We start from the raw sequence: 27137 nt of genomic DNA on the forward strand, positions 1-27137 counted from the left end.
TCATCTATTTGGAAATGCCACTGCATTGCTGTGGTCATTCATTGTCTAACTTTATAAGATGAATGTCTTATATGTTTTCTTATTTTCTGGACTCCCAATACCTATGTCTTTTCCTCACTCTCAGCTAATAATCTTGGTTCTTTTGTCACCAAGGAAAGAGAAGCATTCAGAAATAGAATTCTTATCTTTCCTTCAAATTTAGTAGATTTGTTTGTACTTCTGTCTACAGCCCGCTTTTCTCTCTTGTGGACATTTCTTTTTTCCTCACATAAATACTCTACTGCCCTTTTCTGATTTATCAGTTTTCCCTTCAACTGATAACTCCAAAAAGCACACACATATTCTCCCACAATTCCTATTTTATATAGTGCCTTCATTCAATACTACTTTCTCTTCTAACCAAAGCTCCAATCCTCTCCTTTCTTGAAAAACTCTTTTAAAGTTGTCTATACTTAGTTTTCTTCTTTCAATCTTCTTTGTTAGTTTTAATGCCGTTTTGCCAATCCCTTTCCTCTGAAACCATGGTTGCCAAAGTTATCAATAATCTCCACATTGTCAAATCAAATGGTCAATTCTTAGATGCTCAGCAAAATTTGACATAGCTTCTCACTTTTTTCCCTAAAATACTTTTTCCACTTGGCTTGTGGTATAGTAAATGCTCCTGGTTTTCTTCTCATCCAGCTGGCTGTTCCTTCCCAGTATCATTTACTTGCCCTTCCACTTCTTCCCAATCTCTAAGAATCAGAGAGTGTACCGGGGCTCAGTCTTCAAACTTCTCTCTTCTATCTACGCTGGTCTCTTTGATGTTTGTGTAGTGCCAATGGCCTTAATGTCACGTAAATGTTCGTGAATCCCAAATGTTACCCCCGCTTAATCTCTTCCCAGAATCCATACCAACTTCCATATCAAATGCTGACTCAGCTTCTCCAAATGGCTGTCTAATAAGCAAATCATCTATGTTCAAAGTGGAAATCTCGTTTTCCAAAATTCCTCTCCCCAACTCCAAATTTCTATGTTCCCTATTCAATACATAGCACCACTATTGATTTATTTACTCTTGTTACAAACTTTACTTTCATGCTTCTTCATTCTGATTTTCTCACTCTCTGAATTCAATCTTTCACAACATTCTATAGTTTGTTTTCAGAACCTGCCCCGAGTCTGACCACTCCTTCCCATCTTCACTGCTCTGCCCGTGAATACCCAAGACACCACCATCTCTTACAGGTAGCAGACTATATCTAAAGTTTGTACCTGCCCTGCCTGGTGTAGCTCAGTGGATTGAGCACGGGCCTATGAACCACACAATTGCAGTTCAATTCCTAGTCCGGGCACATGTCTGGGTTGCAGGCCAGTTCCCAGCAGGGGACTCACGAGAGGCAACCATACATTGATATTTCTCTCCTTCTCTCCTTCCCTTCCCCTCTAAAGATAAATAAATAAAATCTTTAAAGAAAATAAATAAAGTTTGTACCTACTTTCTTTTCTTTAGCTCTTGACCCTACAGTAAGTTGTCTTTACATCAGCCTTTCAATATACAAATATTGAAAGATAGTCCTGTTACTCCTCTCCACTTCCATCACATGTAGAACAAAATCCAAGATTTTACTTTGTCTTGCAAGGCACCAGGTGACCCAACTCTGGCCTTATCCCTCACTTCATCTCCCACTACTCCTCTCTGTAGTCCATTTCAGCCACATAGCCCTCCTCTCTGTTTCTAGATAATCATGCACATTCAAACTCAGGGACTTTTCACTTGCTCTTCTCTTTGCTTGGGATCTCTTTTCACAGATAGTCATATAGCCATTTCTCCCTACCATTCAGGCCTGTGTTCAACTGCCAGTACCACAAACAGGGCCTCTCTGACAATTGCCTAACAGAGCATCTTCAGTCATTCTCCACCTCTTTGATTCCACCTCACATCATCCTCTGTTGCACATGACCATCCTACTTGCATTTTTGTGTTTATTTCTTTATTATGTGTTTCCCATATTTTAATGCAATCTATATGGGTACAGAGACTTTACATGTTTTGATCACTGTGTGTCCTCAATATCCAGAACAGAGCCTGGCACAGGGTAGGCATGCAATTGATACAACTTAGTCGAATGAATAAAATAACAGTGGTTTCTTTCTACTTACTATATATCATATCTCCTCCATACTTGAACATATATCTCAATTTTTTCTATAAGTGCAAAAACCTATATGGAATCTATGATGAATGAATGCCAGCTGTTCAACTCAGGGATAGGTAGTATTATTATTCCTGTTTTACTGATAAGTAAACAGGGACTTGGAGCATTGAATAATGTCGTTTTCATTCACACAGTGATTTGGTGGCACAGCCAGAATTTGGCTGCAGAAGGTCTGGCTTCGGAGCTCTCTGCTCTGATCATTATGCTTCCAGCTATAATACTCTGTGAAGCCATTTTTCCTTTTTTCGTTTTCATTTATTTTACTACAGAAAGACTATGTAAGCAGCATCTGTTTTTTCCTGCAGTCCACTTTCCTCTTGTCACTAAGTTCTATCTGTACCAATCTACTGTGGCTTTCTTCTGACAAAACTTTGTGCTTCAGAATCTCTGTGCACCTTTTTGTCCCACATCCTTCTTTATCCAGTTAGTTTCCATATCCCATTGATTTTCCTTCACGGTATCTTTTGAATCCCTGATACCTTTCCATTACCAAGAGTCATATTCTTTATTCATTATGACCTTACACTTGAACTGTCAAAACAGCTTCATCGTCTTCCTACCTCTAGTGTCTTTTAGACTGTTTTGCATCTTGCTTGCCAGATTTCTGCCTAAAACAACTTGAACATGACATTCTGTTCCATAAAATTCCCCAGTGGATCCCCACTGTCTACCAAAAAACAAGTACAAACTCCTCAGCATATCAGATTTGAGTCTACATTTCTAGTTTCCTGTTGCTATGCCCTTCTATGTATACCCCAGATTCTTATTAAGCTGGACCTATTGCCAGTCCACTAGTACATATTGCCTTTTATTTGTTTCTTCTTCTAAACACTCCTTTTGGAATGACTCGGTGGCTACCTCTACCTAACAAAGTCCTGGGCATCTTTCAAAGACCAGAGCAAATATAATGCCAGATCTCACAAATTCTCTTTGCTGATTACTCCATCCAAAAATGATGGTTTCCTTTCCTATTTGACCAGCATTTTTATACCACTTTTGTGGCATTAATCACACAAGTGCTCCCTCATATTCTTAGGTATTTGAGTTCAAATCTTCCCTCATCTAACAGGTTGTGGAGTACATGATAAGGAGCGAATTAACTAATCCATCTTTGTCTTCACAGGCTGTGTAGAGCTCAAGACCTAGCACAACAGTAGTGTTTGCTGACTATCTCCCCGTGACTGAATGAAATCACAACCCTGCCATGATACATATCTCTGATATTTATCAGCATAGTTATCTAAGGCCTTATCAATTACTTCAGTTGCAAAAAGCCCAATTGACTTACCAGAAAACTTCAGAATTTGCTTTAAAATCCACTTCGACTGTACGTCGAAGTCATTTCCTTTTCTTGGATAGAGTTTTACCAACACAGAGCTTGGAGATAACAAAGGTTATGTAACATATATGTGTATTCTATTGACGCTTCATTTCTTACTGAAATTGGATGTAAGTATAACACTCATATACTTCAGAGGGCTTACTTTCCTAAAATTGTAACTTTAAAAGTAATCTCCACTTTAGAATTCCTATAGGCCACATTTAGTGCTAATATTTTTAAGGATATTGGAAAAGTTTTCTAATACCAACATACCCTGTTCAGGGAGCTAGATAATTTGGCAAGGGAATTTCTATTTGAAAAATCTTTGTATATCAGTGTAAGCTATAAATTCAATTGTTAGCAAGCTGTGTCAGAACAGATTGGTTTTTGTCATATTTGGCCACAGAGCAGAGATTTGTTGAAAATGTTTGATGATGTTGCTCTGAGATGTTTTGCATCGACATAGCAATGCAGTGAATGTTTTGAATTCTAGTGAAAGTTCGGGTGTGCTTTTTGCTCTCAAAACTGACATTTATGGGGAAAATGCCAAAAGACTTCAATACAGTGTTATGTCCAACTTCAGAATGATTATTTTTGCAATAACTGTGTTATAAGTGTAGACCTTCGTGCCCTTTTAGAAATGAATAATGGATCAAAATACTTTTAAACCAAAGATTTAGAATACGAACAATGTCATGCCAGGAAATAAAACAATGAGAAATTTTGAGATGTGGAAACATACAACAGATTGTTAGTATTTTTAAAATGACTTTATTATTTGCAAACATTTTATACCCAAGTCAATAGTCAAAATGCAAAACCCTTGCAAAATAAAATTTCTTCTCTCAGTAACAAAGGACCTGGAACCGCAATATGAATTGAGGCTTTTGGGTTCTCTCAGTTATCTAACTTAGAGATCCCATGCCTTGCCAAATTATTTTTCATTTCTCCATTCAAATGTATTCAGCTCTGACCAGAAGATATTTGTGAAGTGCTTTTTCTAAATGTATTGTAAAATATTAGTTCAGTTCAAATAACCATATTGTTCAGAAAATGTGCAGTTTGTGAAGTGAATGCCTCATAGATCTAAGGAAGACTCATTATCACATTTATTTATAAATAAAAATTGTCAACACAGGAAAAGCTTTGCAATCTGTCAGTCAACTTTAATGAACAGGCAATGATTCCGTTTGATCAGTAAGAAGGGTAAGATCATTGAACTGACTGCTCGAAGACTGGGTTTTTGAGTTGTATGAGTACAGACTTTATGTAATTCTTTGGCTCTCATTTACAAGTGTATTTGTCTATTACTACTACTATTATTAGCATCATCATCACTACGATAATAAGTATACATGCCAGGAGACTAATACATCAAACCACTTTAAAAGTTTCCAGTGAGTTAAAATGACAGATTTATATATATTACTTCTAGAAATGTTTTTATTAACTCACTTGAAAAACATGAAGTATCCCCAGCACTGTACTGCACTGTGAGAGTCACGAAGACTATAAAATTATAACTTCTTTCTTTTTTTTTATATTTTATTTATTTATCTTTAGAGGGAAAGTGAAGGAAAGAGGAAGAGAAACATCAATGTATGGTTGCTTCTCGTGCATCCCCTGCTGGGAATTGGCCCCTGCGGGGAAGTGGCCTGCAACCCAGGCATGTGCCCTGACTGGGAATCGAACCGCGATCGTCTGGTTTGCAGGCCCACGCTCAATCCACTGAGCTACACCAGCCAGGGCCTGTAACTTCTTTCTTTAAGGAATTTATAATAATTTTGGCTGGTATCTGGCTTGTATCTTCATTCTTGTCAAAGACATATTTTTTCCTTTTTTGGAAAATATTCATGTGTTTGTATATCCACAATTTACTCTTTAAAAATATTTGCATTAAGGCATTGTGCATATACCATTTATTCTCTAGTTTTTTTTCATTCAAGTCTTCCTAAAATAATTCAGAGAAACTTTGAGTCATAATTCATATTTTTAATTTAATATTTAAAATATTCTGTTATGCCCCAGCTGGTGTAGCTCAGTGGATTGAGCATGGGCCTGTGAACCAAAGGATTGTGGTTCAATTCCCAGTCAGGGCACATGCCTGGGTTGCAGGCCAGTTCCCAGCAAGGGACGCATGAGAGGCAAATATACATTAATATTTCTCTTCCTCTCTCCTTCCCTTCACCTCTAAAGATAAATAAATAAAATCTTAAAAAAAAAAGAAAAGCATATTATGTTTTCAAAAATATTCTCTTATATCTGTGAAACATATACTTTAATACTGTTTCTAATAAAAATATAAAAACATGAAAATACTAGTGATTTAATACTCACCATCATATTTACAAAGTCCATGAGGAAGCACCTATTTTACAGAAAAGAAGAATTTATTACTCATTTATCTCCTAACCTAGTACCTGTAATTCACATTCGTCAGAGAATAATATACAGATGTCATCTATTTTTATGATTGCCTTTTATTCATAATTTATCCTTTTTGGTTGCAACATATTTTTATTAACAAATTGTATGTTTATGCTATAAATTTATGTGAACATAAGTTTTTAACTGCTTTTTTTCTGGGTCAACATTACAATTAGTATTTCCGTACAATTGTATGACTGTACAATCATACAATTGTACATAAATAGAAATTTTAATACAATTATTTGATATATTCATGGATGAACGTTATTTATTGCATAAATTCTATTCCAATGGTTTTGTTTATTGATCTAAAGACTAACAAACTTTGCATATACGTGTGGTCGAATATTACAATGAGATTTTTATAGCAACCACTCAATAATTCAAAGCCTTCCAATATATATGCCAAAATTATACTGTGAACTTTCATCCAAAGTTATTTTTAATAATATTTCAACTAATAACTAGGCAATGTCCTTCTTTAATTATTTTGGAAGTAAAAGTTCTAGAAACATCCTGACTTTTCAAAGTGTTGATTACTCATTCAAGTTACTTGCTGGCTCATTTTCTAAGAGGTATACTTATAAAATACTCTTATGAGATACTTTGTGTATTGCAGAATATTGAGACAGGATTGGAAACTTTGAAATGTCATTTATACCTTTACTAATATAATTTTTGAAAATGTTTTTATCCTAGTAAAATTTATATTTTTTCACATGGAGAGTTAGCAACAGGGAAGTGGGAGAAGGAGAAGGGGGGAGAAGGTACAGAGAATAAGTAACATAGACGATAGGTAGAAAATAGACAGGGGGGAGGGCAGGAATACTATGGGAAATATAGAATCTAAAGAACTTGTGACACATGGACATAAACTAAAGGGGGATGGTGGGGGAGGGGTGTGCAGGGTGGAGGGGAATGAAGGGGGGAAATAGGACAATTGTAATGGCATAATCAATAAAATATATTTAAAAAATAAAATAAAATTTATATATTTTTATTCAATTCTTCTAATACAATCATTGTTAAACTCACATAAGATAATTAGTCTTCAATGTCAAACTAGTCAATCAAAATTTGTTTCTAAAGAAGCCTTCTTTTTCAATTCAAATAAACATGTTAATATGTAGTTCAAGGAGTATTATAATTACAAGGAAAAATAAATTCTGGCCCTGGCTGTTGTAGCTCAGTGGATTGAGCACGAGCCTGTGAAGCCAAGGGTTATGGTTTGATTCCCAGTCAGGGCACATGCCAGGGTTGCAGGCCAGGTCCCTGGTAGGGGACACATGAGAGGCAACCACACATTGATGTTTCTCTCCCACTCTTTCTCCTTCCCTTCCCCTCTCTCTAAAAATAAATAAATAAAATATTTTTAAAAAAGAAAAAGAAATTCTGGAATACAGTGGTAAAATCTAGTTTACTAGAAGCAGTCCTTTCGATTTAAAGTGTTGTGTATTTAATGTAGTTAATTAATATGCATTTTAGTTATAAAAGATTTTTAAATCTACATGTTATTTCTAACTAGTTTACAAAAATTTAATATTTGTATCTATGGTTATGAAGTTACTTTGGTAAGAGAAATGTGATAAAACAAAAAGAAAGGTTTTTCTCTGGTGAATGTGCATATCTATGCATGGTAAAAACTCCAGTAACAGGCATTTGAGTGTAATTAATTAAAAATCACGTATATAACAGAAACCACTTCAGTAGTTTCATAGATAGGAATATACTGCTAAAATTGACAATTCCAGTAGCTGGCTTAAATTTTATTTTTTGTTAGTAAAGCTTAAGTGTTATATCTTGTTAAAAAGACAGGTAATACTAAACATTTTACAAGATGATATGAGATGAAGGTTGACTACAATTAGAGTAAATATTTCAAAATATAATTCAATAGGTGTTGAACAATGGAATTGAGCAATAGTCACTAAACCTAGAAAACATTGTGTGAGATATTCGTCTGTGAGTTTAAGCCCATATGACTAACGAATGTTTGGTATTCCCAGAAAACATTCAATTATATTTAAATTAATGTGACACTAAGGTGCGCCGTGTTGGCTCTCTGAAGTTATTTCCTTTCTGTTTAAATATAAATCCTAAGTATAATCATTGAGAATATACCTTTATTTTTTTCTCTCTAGCCTATCTCTCAAAATTGTATAACATTCTTCTTACACAGAACTAACAAAATATTCATTTCCTCAGCCCACTGTACACAATATATTCAATTTCTGAACAACTCAACATTTTTAATGCCATTGCCTTTGCTTAAGAGACAGAATGAGAAAAACAGAAACCAAAACCCAGGAAGCCTTCGGGTGGCTTTATCGATAATTCCTTTGTCCGAAACCATGGGAAGTTTCCAACCTCAGGATAATGCCTCTGAGATGCTGGGGCAGTGAGATATCTTTCCTATAATTATTAGTAAAGGGCTTCGTGGAAAGAGGTAATAAGGGGCCCTACCTGACACCGAGAAGAGCATGCCTGGATTTGAAGACATGAAAATTTAGCCACTTCCAATTGCTTGTTACGCGAATACATAGGATTAAAAAAACGACTGTCTTTGTGTTGCAGCTGTCGTGAGTGCCATTCCTGTGCCGACCCTAGAAAGTGCCCAGTACCCAGGGATCCTTCCATCTCCCACCTGCGGATACCCTCACCCACAGTTCACGCTCCGGCCCGTGCCATTCCCAGCGCTGTCTGTGGACCGAGGTTTCGGAACAGGAAAAAGTCAGTGTGATGTGTTTCCTTTTCTTTTATTTTTTTAAGGAACAAAGAAACAATACCACGAGTGTCTTGTCAAATTGTAGCATTTTGATGTTCTTCTCCTTTAGAAACATGAATTCACCCACGACCTGAGTATGAGACTTTTGTTTACCAGCATAGTTAATCCCTGGGATCCTAGTTCATGCTTTTGGGCTGATCCTCTAAGATCTCTACACTTAACTGAGAATATGAAGAGTTTTGGAAACAAAGGTTCAATGGTTGAGTAAAATAATGATTTGATGGGTGTTTGAAATTTCATTTAGCACAATGCCCTCGTGGTCCGTCCATGTTGTCCAAAGGGCAGAGTGTCCTTCTTTCTCATGGCTGAACAATAAATATTTCATTGTACACTTAATTCCATATGGACACTTAGGTTGATTTTACAGCTTGGTGATTGCAAATAATGCTACCCTGAACATGGAGTACAGATATCTTCAAGAGATAGAAATTTTGTTTTCTTTGGATATGGTATTCCTAGAAGGGGGATTGCTGGGTCAGCTGGTAGTTTTACTTTTAATCTTTTTCTTTTTAAGACTTATTTATTTCATTTTAGACAGAGGGGATGGGAGGGGAAAAGGAAAGGAGAGAAACAGCAATGTGTGGTTGCCTCTCTTGTGCCCTCTACTGGGGACCTGGTCTGCAACCCAGGCATGTGCCCTGACTGGGAATTGAACCTGTGACCTTTTGGTTGGGAGACCAGTGCTCAGTCCACTGAGCCACACCAGCCAGGGCTACTTTCAATCTCCTAGGAACCTCCATACAGTTTTCCATAGCGTCTACACCAATTTGCACTCCCACCAACACTATATCTTTGCCCACACTTGTCATATCGTGTCATTTTGATGAGAGCCATTCTACAGGGTGTGAGCTGAAATCTCATTGTGGTTTTGGCTTGAATTTCCCTGATGATTAGTGATATTACACACATTGTAGAACCTCTTGACCATTTGTACGTCTTTTGAAAAAATGTTCATTCGGTTTCTCTACCCAATTTTTAAATCTGATCAATGGATTATTTTTGCTTTTGAGTTTTATATGTTTTTATGTGTTTTGAATATTCACCCCTAATCAGATACAGGGTTTCCAAAATTTTTTTCATCCCTTAGGTTGCCTTTCCATTGTGTTCATGGTTTTCTTTGCTGTATGAAAGCTTCTAAATTTGATGTAGCTCCACCTGCTTATTTTTTTTATTTTGATGCCTTTGTATATGGTGTCAGATGCCCCAAAATTATTGTTAAGTCGCAGAGTTTACCCCTGTATATTCTTTTAGGGGGTTTACAGTTTTGAGTCTCCAATGTAAGCCCTTAATCCACTGAGTTGTTTTTTATGTGTGGTGTAAAATAGGGTTCTGATTTTATATTTTATGTGACAATTTAGTTCTCTCAGCACCATCAGGAAGTGTGATATCTTCAGTTTTGTTCTTCTTGATTAAGATTGGTTTGATGTGTTTGGGGTCTTTAGTGGTTCCATGCAAATTTGGGGAATATTTTTTATTTCTGTGAAAAATATCATTGAACAGGGGTCACATTGAATCTACAGATCACTTTGAGCAATATGGTCATTTTAACGATATTAATCCTTTAATTGATGTGCACGGAATATCTTTCCATTCATTTGTGTCTTCTTCAATTTCTTCTATCAATGCCTTTTCTTAGTTTTCAGTGTATAGATTTCTCTCTTTTTAATTATACTTGTTTGTAAGTATTGTATTTTTTTGATACTGTGAATGAGATTATATTCTTAATTTCTTTCTGAGCATTTGTTTGGATGTATACAAATACAGCTGATTTTTGTCTCTTGATTTTTATTACTTCATTTGTTTGAAGGAATGTCAAAATGGAGTCTCCCAAGCTATTATATACACTCTGGTGATTTTTGCTATGTCATTTGACTTCTTTTCCCTTCAAGCACAGCATTTTAAAATCAATTTTATGGCTTTTTTCTCTTAGTTAAGAACAGGTGACTCAGCAGCTCGTGTGAGATAGGATGTTTTGTAAAAGATAAGATGGTAACAGCAATAAAATATATTTGTGGGCAAGCTATATTTTTCCCACCCAACAGTGACAACTCTCAGAAATCATAAATTGTCTAGATACAGCGAGGTTAAAATTCAAAGGCATCCAAAATCTGCCAAGAGAGAATTAGATTTATTCCTCCTTTCATCACTGTACATCTTGTCTGCAGAACAGAGCTGTGTGCAGACACCTGAGGGGAAATGGTCCCCCAAACCATGTGGGAGGCAATTAAATGAGAAAAAATGTGGGCTGTCTCAGCACCCAAAATTTCCAAATCCAAGGACAGTTAGGAAGACAATTTTAGTAAAAGAATTCAGAACCACAAGTCTCTTCTTCAGCTTCTGAAATAAACTCTCCCCACCAGAAAAGAAGTTTATAGTTTTTGTTCAGTTTTTTCATTGGATCGTTGTCTACCATTTTCTTCTGATTTCATCTTTGCTCTCTAACTTTAAGATGAGTATGTAGGAAGAATATGAAGAATGACCTTTATCTGTTTACTTCAGGAAGACTGATAGAAGCCTAAGTTCAGTCCTTTTTAAAAATTAGAAATTAACTGTTTTATTTTATTCATAGTGTATTTCTATAACTTCTGTTTTAAAGGCATATTCTCCTTCTGAAAATCCAGTGTGTCATTTACTCTTTTCCTTTTCTCACGATTTGGTACAGCATGCAAAACTGTCTCATTGCATCATGGGGGGGAATGATTCCAAAAGTTAAATTTTAATGAAACAGAAAACAAAAGAAAATAAATAGTGTACAATTTGTTTCTCACTGTGGATAGAGTCTCACGCACCACTCCCGTGCAGGACTTCAATAGTGCGGGAGGCTATGCATGTGAAGGAGCAGAGATCCCTTCTGTACCTGCCAGTCCGCTTTGCTGTGAACCTAAAACTGCCCTAACAAAATAAGTTTTATTAAGAAAGAAAGAGATAAATAAATAAATACATTTCAGTCTCTTTGTAGATTTTATTTTGTTAACATATTTTAAAGTAGGGATTAAATAAAGTTCTATAACTATTATGTAACATATAATATAAATATAAAATATAATTTAACAATTATATAAAAGATTTTTAGCAGAGTGCTTATCTCAGTAAATTTTGAACCTCATCTAAAATCAAAAGGTAGAGACATTCTACTCCTAGAAGATTTCATAGATTTTTTAAATATATATTTAGTCGTCAAGGATTTTTTGAGCAAAGCTATAGGCAATGCAAAAGGAATAGGAACTGATACGTGTTTCTAAGTGATTGCTTCAAAAAAAAAAACATAAGTACCCTCTTTTCTAGAAAACAAAATATTCTCTAAATCACTGTCAGAAACAGTTAACTCCCAGCCATTTAGTATTGGATTCTAAATGCCTTGGAGAACGCTAAACATCCGTGTTCTCTCTCAAGCAGAAAACATTTCATGACTCTGGCCAGAGATGTTTTATTAGTCACCTTGAGAAACAGTGAAAGGCACACATAGGAAAAGAAACATTTGACTGTTCAAGTGGGGGGTCTCTTCTTCCCCCAAAGTTATCTGAAATATGAATCACTAAAATCCTGCCTCCAAAGATATGCTGCTTTCTGAAGTCACAAATGAAGCTGAATTTTCTCCTGCCATAAAAAAGAAAGCTATAGTATATTTGGATTATGCACATTTAGTGATATATCAACAAAGATTTATGCAGTTTTTTGTTGTTGTTGTCTTCTTTTTTAAAAAATATATTTTATTGATTATGCCATTACAATTGTTCTATTCCCCCCTTCATTCCCCTCCACCCTGCACATCCCCTTTCCCACCATTCCCCCCCTTTAGTTGATGACCACGTGTCTCAAGTTCTTTGGATTCTATATTTCCCCCACTATTCTCACCCTCCCCCCTATCTATTTTCTACCTACTGTCTATGCTATTTTCTGTGCCTTCTCCCCCCTTCTCCTCCTCCCACTCCCCTGTTGCTAACCCTCCATGTGATCTCCATTTCTATGGTTCCACTCCTGATCTAGCTGTCCTCTTAGTTTCCTTTTGTTTTAGGTGTGGTGGTTAATAACTGTGAGTTTGCTGTCCTTTCACTGTTCATATTTTTAATTTTCTTTTTCTTAGATAAGTCCCTTTAACATTTCATATAATAAGGGCTTGGTGATGATGAACTCCCTGAATTTGATCTTATCCGAGAAGCACTTTATCTGTCCTTCCATTCTAAATGCAAGCTTTGCTGGATAGAGCAATCTTGGATGTAGGTCCTTGCCTTTCATGACTTCAAATACTTCTTTCTGGCTCCTTCTTGCCTGTAAGGTCTCTCTCTCTTTTTTTTTTTTTTTTTGTAAGGTCTCTTTTGAGAAATCAGCTGACAGTCTGATGGGCACTCCTTTGTAGCTGACTGTCCCCTTATCCCTTGCTGCTTCTAGAATTCTCTCCTTCATTTTAATCTTAGCTACTGTAATTATGATGTGCTTTGATATGTTCCTTCTTAGGTCCAACTTCCTTGAGACTCTCTGAGCTTCCTTGATTTCCTGGAAGTCTATTTCCTTTGCCAGACTGGGGAAGTTCTCCTTTATTATTTGTTCAAATAAGTTTTCCAGTCGTGGCTGTTCCTTTTCCCCTTCTGGTACCCCTATAATTCAGATATTGGAACGTTTAAAGATGTCCTGGAGGTTCCTAAGCCTTTCCTCATTTTTTTTTGAATTCTTGTTACTTCATATTTTTCTGTTTGGTCATTTTTTTCTTCCTTCTGGTCCACTCCTTTATTTGAGTCACAGTTTCCTTTCCATCACTATTGGTTTCCTGTGCATTTCCCTTCATTTCAATTAGTTTAGCCTTCATATGTTCCTCTAATTTGTGACTACAATCAACCAGTTCTGTGAGCATTTTTCTGTTTGGTCATTTTTTTCTTCCTTCTGGTCTACTCCCTTGATTTGAGTCACAATTATTTGTGATCACTAGTATTTTGAACTGTGCATCTGAGAGGTTTGCTATTTCTTAGTCACTTAGTGTTATTGGCTCTGGGGCTTTGAGTTCTTGAGCCATATTTTGAACTGTTCATGCCTGTTATGTATGAGGGGCAGAGCCCTAGGTGTTCACCAGGGCAGGGCGACCCAATCACTGGGTTGTGATGCTGTATGTGGGGGCGGGGTCAAAGAGGAGCAATGGCGGCCCCCTCTGCTGCTTCCTGCCACTGGGGCCTGTGCGGTCTGTTTCCCTGCTGGCTCTTTCGCTGGTTTATCTTCACGTGAATGTGTGACTGCGGTCTGCCTGCCGCCTTGCACCCTCACTGGGTCCGCCCATTGCTACCCCACACCTGGGATCCATCCATGGCTGCCTGGGCACCTGGGTCGGGGCATCTTTCCTGCCCAATCCTGCTCCGCTGCTGGCTCCGCCCCTCTTACCAGTCCAGTTGAACCGTTGTTGTCGGACTTCCATATAGTTCAATTTTCTGTGTTTTGGCTGCGTTTTTGTTTACTAAACCTTTGTTGTTTTTAAACTTGGTTGTGGGAGAAGGCACAGTGTTTCCACCTATGCCTCTGTCTTGGCGGAAGTCAAGATTTGTGCAGTTTTGATGGACAGATATTTTCTTTCCTACCAGTGCGCTGTAGTTCTGCTCTTAGCCTCAATAGGAAACTGCACTGTCCTCAGGAAATAAGGAGCAGTGCTATCTTTTGAAAATCTCAACCAGCAGATAGTCTTGAGGTCAAGTCACTATGAAATCAGTACCCCCATTTCCTCATCATTGTGTGGGTTGTACTAAAAGTTGGGTGATTTTCACTATTCATTTCAGGTTGAGTGCTGTCTTAGTAAGGTTAGTTAGATTTATCCATGTTATTTTCCTGTTCCAGCTCTATCCTGAATTGGAAATTAGCTAACAAGGGACTTGACCTAGATAAAATCAGGAGTGCAGTGGAGTTCATGGATTTTTCTCTAGGGTCTTTTCTAAAATCTAGGCTATGAGGAACTGGGGTTACTCAGAAATATTGCATGACGCTGTTCTTCTGAGATGGACGAGTGAAGCGTGTTCCTGGAAGTTTGGGGGGTTTCAAAGGGTCTTTGTTTTGTGTTATTGGTGGGCTTTATTTCTTTCAAACATTACTATTTTAGAGAGAAAGAAAATCTTCATTTCCATTTTCATAATATTTTTGCCAGTTATTCCATTGCAATTATTTGTGTGTTGACGTGAATTTTTATGAAGTGCCCTGAGATTTGACTTCACTGCACAATTGTATTCTACTTGTACAAGGAATTTCTACTATTTGATCATTTGAAAATGAGTGTCTTGCTGGACATGTTTGATTCTTGTTTTACTCTCCGAACTGCAGGGAGGTTGCACTCGGTGGACAAAAACAGGTTTCTGTTGCTTTCAGAGCTTTTAGCACAGCTAAGTGTCATGTCAGGAGCCAGCCTCTGTTTCACAGAGGTGTCCTGGAACTGGTGCCTGAACTGGCCAAAAGGGTCATCTAAAATGACAGCTTCTCTCCACCAGAGCAGTTGATATTATTGTGTTTGTTTAAGAGTTTTCACTGCCCTAAATGTCAGCCAAGTCTGACATTTAGCATATTTAGCATATCTTCTGCTCCATGTAAATATTAAAAGTGTGAATTTTCTGTAGAAACATATACCACATCCATTGTATTAGGTATTAAGCAAAATTGTAATAGCAAACAAAAACAGTCCTTTAGGAATTCCTGATACATTTATGATATTTTGCCATGTATAATGTGCACTTTTTGGCCCAAATTGTTGAGGGAAAAATAAGGATGCCCGTTATCTGTGGGTATAATGACTATATACCATGAATATAATAGTCTCATGAATAATGTGCAGAGAAACGTGGGTGTGCATTATACACAGCAGAATACAGTGGTTAGAAGGCTGGACCCTTCCATTCCTCACCCAGCAAATTAGATTAGGCACTCTCCTTTTCAGTACTAGTGTGGTGCTGGTATTGATTTCATTAAAAAGCTGGTTCATCACTGTCAAGCCGCCATTACTTCCCTCAAAGTCAAGAGCCACTTCATGGTGTTTCCAGTGGGAATCATGGTGGCCAGGTGAAAACCTGAGGATGAAGGACTGCACAGTGCATCCAGAGAAGTTTTATTTGCAGAGATGCTGGTGAACAGTGCCATTAAAGAGAAGGTTCATGGGAGCAGCCTCAGTATTCAGCAACATCATCAGAATTCATGTGAAGCTTAAGGTTTTAAAGACACTAATTTCAGGAGACTAAAAGTGTGCATGTAAATTTTATTAAAGCTATGGTCACAATAATATTTTAACATTGATCTCTTTCATTTAAAAAATGTAAGACACATTAAAAAATATGATGGAAGGAATAAAGACAAGAAACAGTCATGGAATATTATTTCTTTAATGGCAAAAGCAATCTTAAAAATACAATGTGAATTAATTGCAATCCATCTTTAATAGAGAAAATTACTTGCAGCAGATTTCTAAGGAAAATTGCAACATTTTTTCTAGACAAGTATTTGTAATATGATGATATGAACCTTTTCCTGAAAGCCAGCCCATCGATAATGAAGAGGGGACCCTATCTAGGCCCTGATGCTGCTTTTCTCTGATCTAGAATGGAGCACTACTTTATTTTTATTTGGACAAGTGACCAGTAGTAATGTTCTCCTTTAGACTAAATATGAGTGTAGAGAAAAGCATGCATGATTATCTTTGTCTCTGAAACTATTTTAAACCATCAAGTTACACAAGCTTGATTGAACACCAGCACACATGTTCATCTCCCCCTTTACATTTTAACAAGCATGTAGAATTTAGCTCCTTACAATACCTACCTGAAGACCCATCCTTTTTGCCACTTTCTGAGAACCAACATCACCCAGAATGGACCTTAATGTTTTCCTTGCATCTCTTGAAATTTGGTCTCTCTCCCTATCTTCTCTAGGACTTCCTAGCTTAAAAATAAGGCACTTCTGTTCAAACTCCTCTTGCCCCCAGTTCTATTGACTTTGCTCTCTTGGCTGCATAGTCCTTATTTGAAGAACTGTTTTGTTTTGTTTTGTTTTGTTTTATTTTTCCCCAAGTCTTTGCCTGTTTTCTGACATCCTGTTCTCAGCCAACCCTTTATCTCCTCCTCTCCATCTGTGTATGGGGGTAAGCCTGAAGGTTTCTCAGTGACCCACAGGACCTCTTACCCTGTCTGAATATAGAAAAATGAGTTTTAATATCAAATACCCTCTGAAGGCACATTTCCCTTTTGCATACCTTTAATATTATGTCTTGTGCTTTGGTATCTTTAATCTCTATTCCCTTCAGCATTATCAGATTTTCTGTCTCCTCTGCCCTTTGCTGACCTCACTGAGCTTCCCAGAGAGCTGCCTCAAAATTATCTCACAAACTAATTATCTTGAAATAGTCCCTGGTTAAAAATTATCTTTCAAAAGTGTGATATTATCTTTTATCACTGCATTTTTCCAACTTACCCAATAGAAGTTTCTGAAGAAATAAGCTATCAGAAACACTCTTGCCAACACTTCTACCTACTACACAGCTCTTTCAGTGTCCAGTTTAACTTGGACCTATTGATTTTGAATTTGAATGAAGAAAGTCAAGTCACATTGTCCTTAGTATGGGAAACTGTCCATTTAAGTCCAATATTTAAGTCCATTCAGCCATGGTCTCTGGAGAAAAGGTGTTTCCTTATAGAAAACTGTCCAGATACCCAAAGGCTGCCACAGATGACTATGCAAAACTACTTCAACTACAGCAAACTGACTGCAAATTACAAGGTTTGCTACAAAAGAGAAAAAAAATTATAATTCTGTGTTCATGCAATTTGTTCCAGCAAAGTCCTCTCTTATGTAACTTTTTAGTTGGATGTGCTTCCATTTTATTATGGAGGATAATGATAGGGATATTATTTGTACCAATTTATTAGCAATGCCTTTTACACCTGGTAACTCTGATTTGTTAGATAGTTAGCATGGGATGTTTAAATCACAGAAAAATTGGCATATTGGCTGGTGGATAATAGTGCAGCTGGGTTTGGTACATTGAATTTCACTGACATGGCCCCTTGTGAAGGGAGAAATAACTCCTTCCTCTCCCTTCATCACTTACGATTACAGGGCCCAGACAGCTCAGCCCCTGTAGTGCATGCTGTGTATATTTTAGTCTTCTTTCTGAAAAAGAGATTCCCATCTTGCTAGATCTATGTCTATTGTTTAAAAGGGCAATGCTATCACATCCCATAAATACATGAGCAAGAATGAGTATGTGCACAACTCTAAGAAGAGATTGGTCAGGTCCTAAGGTATCATTCTGAACTGATCCAGGGGCCCTTCGGCTGACAGAGGGGAAGAAAACATTGTCCAGGAATAATGAATCGACTTTCTTATCTTCCTTGCAGCGGTGAATGAAGGGCCAACCACCCAACAGCCAGCCATGTTACCCCCAACACAGCCTGAGCATCCCAGCAATGAGGAGGCACCAAGTAGAACCATCCCCACGGCCTGCGTTCGACCAACTCATCCACTCCGCAGCTTTGCTAACCCCTTGCTACCTCCACCGATGAGTGCAATAGAACCGAAAGTCCCTTACACGCCGCTTTTGTCTCAGCCAGGTAGAGTGCCCATTTTTTCCCCCACATTGAAAAGAGTTGTTATTGTTGGTGCCTGTACTTAAGTGCATGAGGGTTCCTGAGGAGGCCTGATGCAGCATGTCCTCAGCGATGATTGCATGCTCTCGTCTGGTGCTGGTGTTTGCACTGCAGCTCTTAAGTATCTCTTAGAAGCAGCTGGCTCATTGTAGGTTCCCTTCATCCCTTTGGAAAGTTTTTTATTAATCCTGAATGCCAGTCAAGTACTTTTAATAGAGGGTGTAGGTCTGCCCACTGGAGTGTGTCAGGAAAATTCCTGATTCTTCAGTTTGCCACATGGGCTCTAGGACTTAAGGCTGGACACCAAAACTAGTTTGAACTACAAGAGTTTACAACCCACCTTCTAGAAAAAAGCAAGTAATCTCATAATTCTGTTTTGTGCCTTTCAGCAGTCATCTTTGGGTTTCTTATCACAGAGTTTCGGGGCCAGAGAGGAGTGTCAGAGCATGGGTCAAGTCCAACTTCCGAATTTTAGAAATAAACTAAAACTTAGGTAGATAGAAAGTAACATCTCTGTGATGCTTTTCTAAGAATATCAACCGGCAGAGATGAGAACCAGAGACCCCAGTTTTCAGTGGGGTGTTCATTTTATTATCTCAGCTGGTATCCAGTCGGGCTGAAGCAGAACTTCTTTTTGTTTCTGTTAGGGATTGGGAGGGAAAAGGAGAGAACGAGAGAGAAAAGAAGAAGGGGAAAAGAGGGAAGAGGAGGAGAGAGGGCAGAGCTGGAGGGTTAACAATAGATACATAGGATGAAAGAGAGATCAACAGAGAGATAAGTTGTCCCATGAAGAACTACATAGCACTTAAAATGATTTGGAACATTAGAATAATCCTTAACAATGCCAGTATATAAGACATAAGATAGCAAAGTTCAATGGTTCCGAGTAAATAGAGGTGGCCTTTTAATAGACAAAAGCAGCTGGACTGGCCAATCTGCCGTTGTGGGAAAGCATTTGAGCGAGCTTTGGTTACTCAGATTCGTACCCACAGCAGTTGTGGTCACTGTCTGAGTACAGAAGCCACAGGATGATTGCAAAAAATAGAGCAGATGAGATTGCAATGAGGAATGTTGTCTCTCTATGGATATTAAGAAGGGATCTAGTTCTTGGCATCGTATTAGTTAATTGGTGCGCATCACATCCAGTGTTGTCAACGTTCACGTGATGTGTAGTAGGGATGCTTAGCTGCCAGACCCTGAGAGGTGGGCAGTAGTTCAGGAGACACGTGGGCTTCCATTGCTTGAGACACACACTGCACGTCCGGCCCGGTAGTTAGGATATAATAACTGACCCATGTGGAACAAGAGCTGTGTGACTGGCATGCTTCTCAAGATTCGGGCCATTGCACTGGATCCTCAGAACAACTTGACGAGGTAGCTACTTTAGAATTTAAGGAGCAGACTTACATCTCCATAGCTAGTGAGTGATGATGCATCTTTTCCTACTCTTTGCAGGAAGCACAGGCTCTGAAATTTTAGGAACTAATTTTTATACCTCTCAATTTGGGTCCATTTTGTGACAAAAACAAAGAGAAACTGTAAAATAATAATCTATCAAATTAAATTATTCTAAAACTGATAAAAAGGAAAAATATGAAAACATCTGAAATTATTCTGAGTAAAGAAATATCATTTCCTCACAAACCTTTTTTAAGTACATTTGATATCCAATATTACATTAGTTATATTAGTTCCAGTTGTATAATATAGTGAATTGTATAATATAGTATAATATAGTTGTATAATACAGTGAATGATTTGACATCTTTATACCTTATGATGGGATCATTCCACTAATTCTAGTAATCATCTGTCACTGAGAAAACTTATCACAATATTAGTGACTATTTTCTGCTTTTTTGGCTCACATTTTAATGAGGAAACATGAGATATTTACCTATTCTATGCAGAAGAACGCTAATTTTATAACATCAAAAAACTAAAGTTCTGTAGTACCTCGTACTGTTAACTATTACCTGTACTTGCAAGTAAAGTTTTATTTTGCAGTGCTATGTTATACAGAAGAAGAAAAGCTAAAAATGATACTCTGAAGTCCACTTTTAATGAAATTTTTACTGTGGTGGTAATGTTTGGTTTGGAATACAAGGTCTGAAAATCAACTAATTCTCCAGAGATCTATGATAACAAAATAACCCAAAATAACTCTAATTTTAGAAAGAACACCTGACAATCGGTGGAACAAAGCAACGGCGTCGTTATTTCCTAGTTATTATTTTCTTCTAGTTACAAAAATACTAAAGCTGCCTTAAACAGATTCTGACACAATGTGGCATAAATGGGTGTGTTTTGGTTTTAAAGCTTTGAGGTCGAGTTTGTTCTGTTTCTACGTCTGTTCTCTCAAATAACAAGCATATTAGAAGAACCATTCTGATCTAATGTCATGTGGGCAAGGTCTCATTTCTTTTTTTTCTCATTGTACATTTATGAGCTCTCTTTTGTTTCACTATCATTTGTGCTTCTGTTTTAACTATTTCTTAAAAGCCATGTCTTCTTTCATATTGTCCAATACCTGTGGCATGAGCTTTGGGATTTTGTATTTTTCATAGTTTCTCTTTAAGTGCCCCCTCCCCCACTCACCTTGAGGCACACCCGCCATCACTCTGGAATCGTTAAATGCCTTTTCCTTTCACGTTTCTCTGTATTGTCTCCCTGTGATTCCAGTTCATTTCATAATGCCTTACCTCGTGATTTTCAAATAAGTTCTTTCTGCATTGCTCCTGACACATGGTAAATAGTATGCTTTTAAGAAAGGGCTGATGTTTACTTATTCTAATAGAAAAAGAAAATTAGCAGACTGACAAATGTATTAGCTGTGACATTAACTACAGGCTTCTCGGCCTAAAAGATGAAATACTTAGAGCTTTCAACAGATTTTAATTCTTAGGAAATCATTACTTTAGTCAAACTGATTGATGAAGTAAAGTCATTCTCTTGTCGGCTTAAAAAATATGTCTCAAATAATTTTCCTCTGGATTTCACAATAAAGCACTGCATAATTACTAATGAATTTATTTTTGCTTACTACAAGTAATTTCTTTAGAGTATGGTAATGCGAAATACTGCTATAAATTTTAAAGATTATGCCAAATGCGAAGCTCCTTCTGCTTTGAAACCATTCAAATTAGGACCAGGGACGACACTCCTCCCTTGCTCACATTCCCGCGTGTGGTTTATCACAGGCATCACTGATCTGTGCCTCCGTCTGCGTTCCCATGAGACATGCGGAGCTATGTTTGCAGCAGTTAGACATGAGGCGCAGGGCAGTGCACACGATACAGCAGTAATCTCCATGGAGCGGCAGGGAGTTTTGTGGTGTTTCTGTCATAAATGGCAATTAGAAAGTCATCTTGTTTTCATAACGACTGAAGTTCTGTCTACCTGAAAACACAGACTCATCCCTTCATTTTTTCCCCTTCCGCCTGCTGAATTAGAAATTTAGCTTACTAGACTGGTGTATCTTATGGTGCTTCTTACAATTTCATCACCGCCTCTTGATAAAGTGGTTCCGCTTCTTAATGCTTCGTCGATAGACATGAATAACTGTGCCGTCTTTACATTTCAGGGAGGCTGCAATCACGGCGCTTTGCAAATCACAGAGGTGGACATAGAAGTGATTTGCCTTAGTCTCCTTTCAGGTTAAATAGAAAATGTTTGATGGAGCGTTGGGCTTATGGCACTATAGATCTGACATAAATTCTACCCAGGGCCAAGAGAGGGTGCTTTCTTTTCCCTTCACTGGTGAAAATTCCTTTTAGCTGTGAAATGATCAGCTGCACTTTAAATGAACCTGGGTTCAGAGACGATCTGTCTTCCGGGGCTGTAATCCTAGAGGGAAAGAAAATGAGACCTCTTAAATAGTGACTTTTATATCATCGTGTTTTGCATCATGAGCCCCCAGAGTTCTCGCATCTTTGTAAAGCTGCATACGTGCATATACACATTGCATTTCTATACATTTTTGTCTGTAAAAGCCAACACCTAGGATACTCTCATCTTTTCAATCTTGTAGCGATCAATATGTCGGTGGACAGGACAAGACCCAACTCACTTCATTGTACTGCGAAATTGAGTTTGATTTTCGCCCTGCAAATTGTGCCCTGTGCTTCAATTTGTCTGGGCATGGAGGACAGGGAGTGGGTGGAGGCGGTTTCGGGGAGACAGAAAAGGCATTTGATTTATATTGTACGGCTGTTTGGGAGATCATGTGTTCCTGCTCTCGCCCGATCTTCTTGACAGGCCTCATTTCAGTAAATATGCTATCACCCAAAACTGCCAGTAAATTACTATAATACATTAGCACAATTGCTTTCCCTGAGCCACTGGTAGGCCACCATTGGGGGTGTTCATCAAAGGTGCCACATCAGTGTTCCATTCTGCTGACATCAATCGGAGAAAGAGGTCAAGGGAGAGCAGACATCCTTTAGCAGGTGAAACAAGGGGGTCACTTTTCAGGCCGGTCAGATCAAATAAATCATCGGCACAGCTAAGTAGGAGAGGTATGTTGATTTAGCAGTATTAGGGCCAATAACACCAATCAGTCCTAGCGTGGAAAATCAAACTGCCACCTTTTAAAATGTCATCTTATGTGTAAGCTCCCTTGTGTGTGTGCTTTTTGCTTGTTTTCTTTTGGTGGCTCCTTGAAACTGTCCTATTCTTATTCCTAAATGATATGTTTAGCAGATGAAATTTGACTTGCTTTGGTCTAGTCATCCTAAATTATCTCTTGGTCAAAAATAGTTCAATTAAATTTGCCTTATATATCATCGATATTTGTGACTCTGGAACCTACCTGGTATTTTAATAAATTACCATTTTTTCTATAATGGTGTCCCAGTATATAAATAGAAAAGACCTCTGCTTACTCTCTCAGAGAGGGAAACAACTTCTAGAGAATTCTTTACGAGGAAGCTATATCACTGTTGCCTCATTAATAGATGGCAAAGCTGAGATCTACAAGGTAAAGCAGTTTGCCCAAGGTCAACAAATGAACTAATAAGCTAAAATTCAAAGAACTCAAAACAATATAACAATTTAGAAAGACAAATGATCTCATTTAGCTTTCTTGTGATGTGAACACTTATTCCTGGATTGGCTTTTTCCCTGCCTAGAAAAGGGTTCCTTGGATGTTCCTAATTATTAAATATATGTCAAAAACAATTTTTATGACAGGTAGATTCACTTAGCTTAATATTTGAGCAAATGTTTTATTCTTTTATGTAAGTTAGGTGGAGTAAAGACATCATAGCAAGAAGAGTGACCAGCCAAACGCTCTGGAACAGCCCTTGTCTGTCTTTAAAGCACCGACCAACCTGCCAATAGCACTTTACAGAAGGCAAGGAGCCAGGGAGCTGGTATGTGTTGTTTTCAGCACCATTTCCTAAGGATAGCCAAGGCTGTGGAGTCCACTAATAAAAATAAGGATGAGCAGAAGGAAAGAGGAAATGAAGGTGAAAAGCACAATATTATCAGATTGTGCTTTAGAGAATGCGATGGTCAATGAGACTGAGGAAAATGGCTGGCATTTATTTCAGATTGCATAAAACTTTTTGGAGGAGGGAGTAGATGACCACTGTTAGGTCAAAATTTGAGTCCTTTTGATCAATTTTTTCCCAACCACAAAAAAAGAGAAAATATTATACCAGGAATTATTATACCATGTACATGATTGAGACTAATTATCAACTTAATAAATGATTAAACTTGGAGGTTAAAATATTGGCTTATCATCTAGATAATCAAAAGACAAAAATTTTTAAAGTCTTTTCAAAACTTTATGACTTAGTAGATTATGTAATTTGAAATATATAATTTAAGAAGAATGTTCTTAGATTATACTGGAGACTGGGTGACCTTGTGGGTGACAAAGAATAAAGAGGGGGAAACAGGAGGAACAGGTTGTTTTAAAGCAGAAAATATTCCCAATATTCATTTTCATTTCCTAAGAACCTGATAAGTCACATGAGTGACTACTGTTACATGGATTTTGTTATTTATAAAATATCTTGAGTATCAAAGTGTCTTTTTTAAAATCAGTGTAGCCCTGGCTGATGTAGCTCAGTGGATTGAGAGCAAGCCTGGGAACTAAAGGGTTGCTGGTTCGATTCCCAGTCAGGGCACATGCCTGGCTTGTGGGCAAGGTCCCCAGTAGGGGACGTGCAAGACACAACCACACACTGATGTTCCTGTTCCTCTTCCTCTCTCCTTCCCTTCCCCTCTCTATAAAAATAAAAATAAATAAAATTTAAAAACTAAAATAAAATCAGCTTAGATAAATTAAGGTTGATGCTTTAATTCTGTCACCTTTTGTTAGTTAATTGAGGTCCTCTCCAAGTGTATTTGCGTCTACCTGACATGCAACTATAGTCACCACTATAGATGCCAAGAGAGATATTCAGAGGGATTGACTAACTTGTAACTGTTCCAGGATCATGTACATTATTCTTGGGACCTTTACACAAACCCTTACACATAATGGACACTCAGTAAATGTTTGTTGAGCTTTTCACAATAGAATAATAAAGTTAAGAACCAAAGATTGAATTCAGGTCTTCAATTTTAAGTCCAATGATGATTACAGGTGAAACAAGGCAACTTGAGAGGCAGTGAAAAGATTAGATGTTGATGGTAAATGCAGAGAAGGTGAAATGATTTCCAAAACATGTCCATTTGATTAGAAAATGCTAAGTATTCTGAACTATAAATAACACTTTATGCTAAAGCAAAATTAAATTGCATGGAGTGGAAAACTATTATGAAAACACCACCATGGGAAATTCTATTTAATAATTTTACTTTATGAAAATTAACAGACATACAGTGACACACATAGTACAACAGAGAAGAACAACATCCACTTTATTCCTAAAGTCAGGCAGTGCAGCTCAGTGGAAATACAGTCTTGAGAATTAATCTCTCCATCATGCCAGTTAAGGAATTGATTTTACTCCCCTCAGTCCTACTTATTCTCATCTGTGAAATTATTCTTTCCTCTGTAAAAGGTATGAAACATATTAAACTCTAATGATCTTAAATTAATTACTGCAGAAATAAGCATGTATATTCTCTTTGTATTATTTCTTTGCTTTGTGAAATAGTATGCATAAGAGAGATTTTTATTTGAAGAAGGATTCTAAGCAGTTGATGGAGTTCTTTATAGTTTATCAATTAGTGTCAGGTTCTGGTTGCTTTCTTTGGAAACAGAGAAATTTTGAAAGAAACAAAAAGTGTTCACATGAAGCTCCACGTTAATGGACTATTGAAAATGTGTTGTGAGAAATCAAACACAATGAATACAAATCTGTGATACTAAAATAAAGTGAGATTTTAACCATCAGTACAGTGTTTCTAAGGATATGGCCTACTACATCTGAGAGAATGTGTAAAAAACATTTAAAGTGGCACTTCTTCTGAATACTTATAACTTCTACGTTATTGGCAGACACTTAAACAAAGAATCCAAGTGCCACGTTAAACATCTTGTGTATTTCACAGTGTTGACTTTCATCATAAGCTTGCAGGACTGATCTTCTTATCACCAGAATCGATTTATTGCAATGTCAAGACTCCCAGAAGAGAATGCCTTTATCATTTGTGGTAAAGATTTTAACAAGCTTTGTTGTTTTGTTTTGGGGGGAATTTTTTTTTTTTTTTGCTGAAAAACAATGATAAGTAAGTCCAACTGATTTCAAAATAAGAGGCCTATTATGACATAATTGCATATTAGAGGCTTATGAGAGTAATGGAACTTGAAATGACTGCCCTTCACATCTCCTCCAAATCGCTCTCTTAAATATTCTTTCACCTTTTCTGTTTCCTTACCCAGGTGATCGTATCTTTCTACTTCTGTGGTCACCTGAGTCATGATTTTTTAATAGAAATGGCATATCTTACATTACAATAATGTGCGAGCCTAGTATCTCTTTCAAGTCTGAGATTGCTAATTTAACCTGTCGTTTCAGTTGGTGTTGCATTTGTATCACAGTGATGTGTTGTTTCTTTTCTTTTTTGCCCACTCCCTGGAGTGGTACCTTAGTTAAGTCATAGAAGCAGGCTGTCCAGGCACACAGGCTCTGATGCCTGCTGCCGTGCAGGAGGCAAAGCAAGACTCTTACTATGATGCAAGAAGAGTTCACCGAAAGTGTGGGTCCCCCTCTGTCAGGGGCAACCTGTGACTGAAACAATACTCATTAGAGGAAAATTTAAAACTCTGCTGGGACCTAACTCCCTAATTATTGGCTGGGTTAGCCTTGTGTAAGTCATCTAACCTGTTGGTGCTTCAATTCCCCACAGCTGTGAGTGGGAAAAGTAAAAATCTCATCTGGAAAGTGTTGCTTTCATTTTCTTTAAGGAGTCAGAGCATGTTAACACGAGTTATGCTAGTTAAAAATGTAAGCACTGAATCCAGGAACTTCTCATTTGACATAATTAGGAACCACGTGACCTTACAAATTTGGCCCACTAATGTCTCCAATGCCTGATATTAAGAAGCAGTAGGATCATGTGGGAAGAGATTTACTATACATTTTCATGGTTCAATGGCTGGTGAAACAAGACTTAACTCCTGAGTGTTGTATATCACCCCAAATATGTGCACCAGAGAAAGGCAGCCAATAGAAGGGGTCCGAGCACAGAAGACGGAATAGTGAGCAAAGCAGAGCAGGACAGCTGAGATCTGGCAGCCATCTAGACATCACTTCCCGAGCCCAGAGCGAGCCATGGCCTCTTTGAACGGGTCTTTCTCTAATCATAAATTCACCCGACAGCCAGGAAACTATCTTCCACCAGCA

The 27137-nt window shown here is 37.6% G+C and overlaps 1 protein-coding gene across 1 annotated transcript in view; it reads left to right on the forward strand.

Moving 5' to 3' along the window:
- DCC (DCC netrin 1 receptor) overlaps positions 1-27137 on the forward strand; it is a 113391-nt gene that overhangs the window by 63505 nt on the left and 22749 nt on the right. The window contains exons 10-11 of the mRNA XM_037034415.1: positions 8524-8679; positions 18082-18294. Of these exons, the coding sequence (XP_036890310.1) occupies positions 8524-8679; positions 18082-18294 (369 nt within the window). The remainder of the gene's footprint in view (positions 1-8523; positions 8680-18081; positions 18295-27137) is intronic.

This window comes from Sturnira hondurensis, unplaced genomic scaffold (assembly GCF_014824575.4).
Source record: "Sturnira hondurensis isolate 20B ecotype Veracruz unplaced genomic scaffold, ASM1482457v3 Scaffold0001872, whole genome shotgun sequence".
Classification (NCBI taxonomy): domain Eukaryota; kingdom Metazoa; phylum Chordata; class Mammalia; order Chiroptera; family Phyllostomidae; genus Sturnira; species Sturnira hondurensis.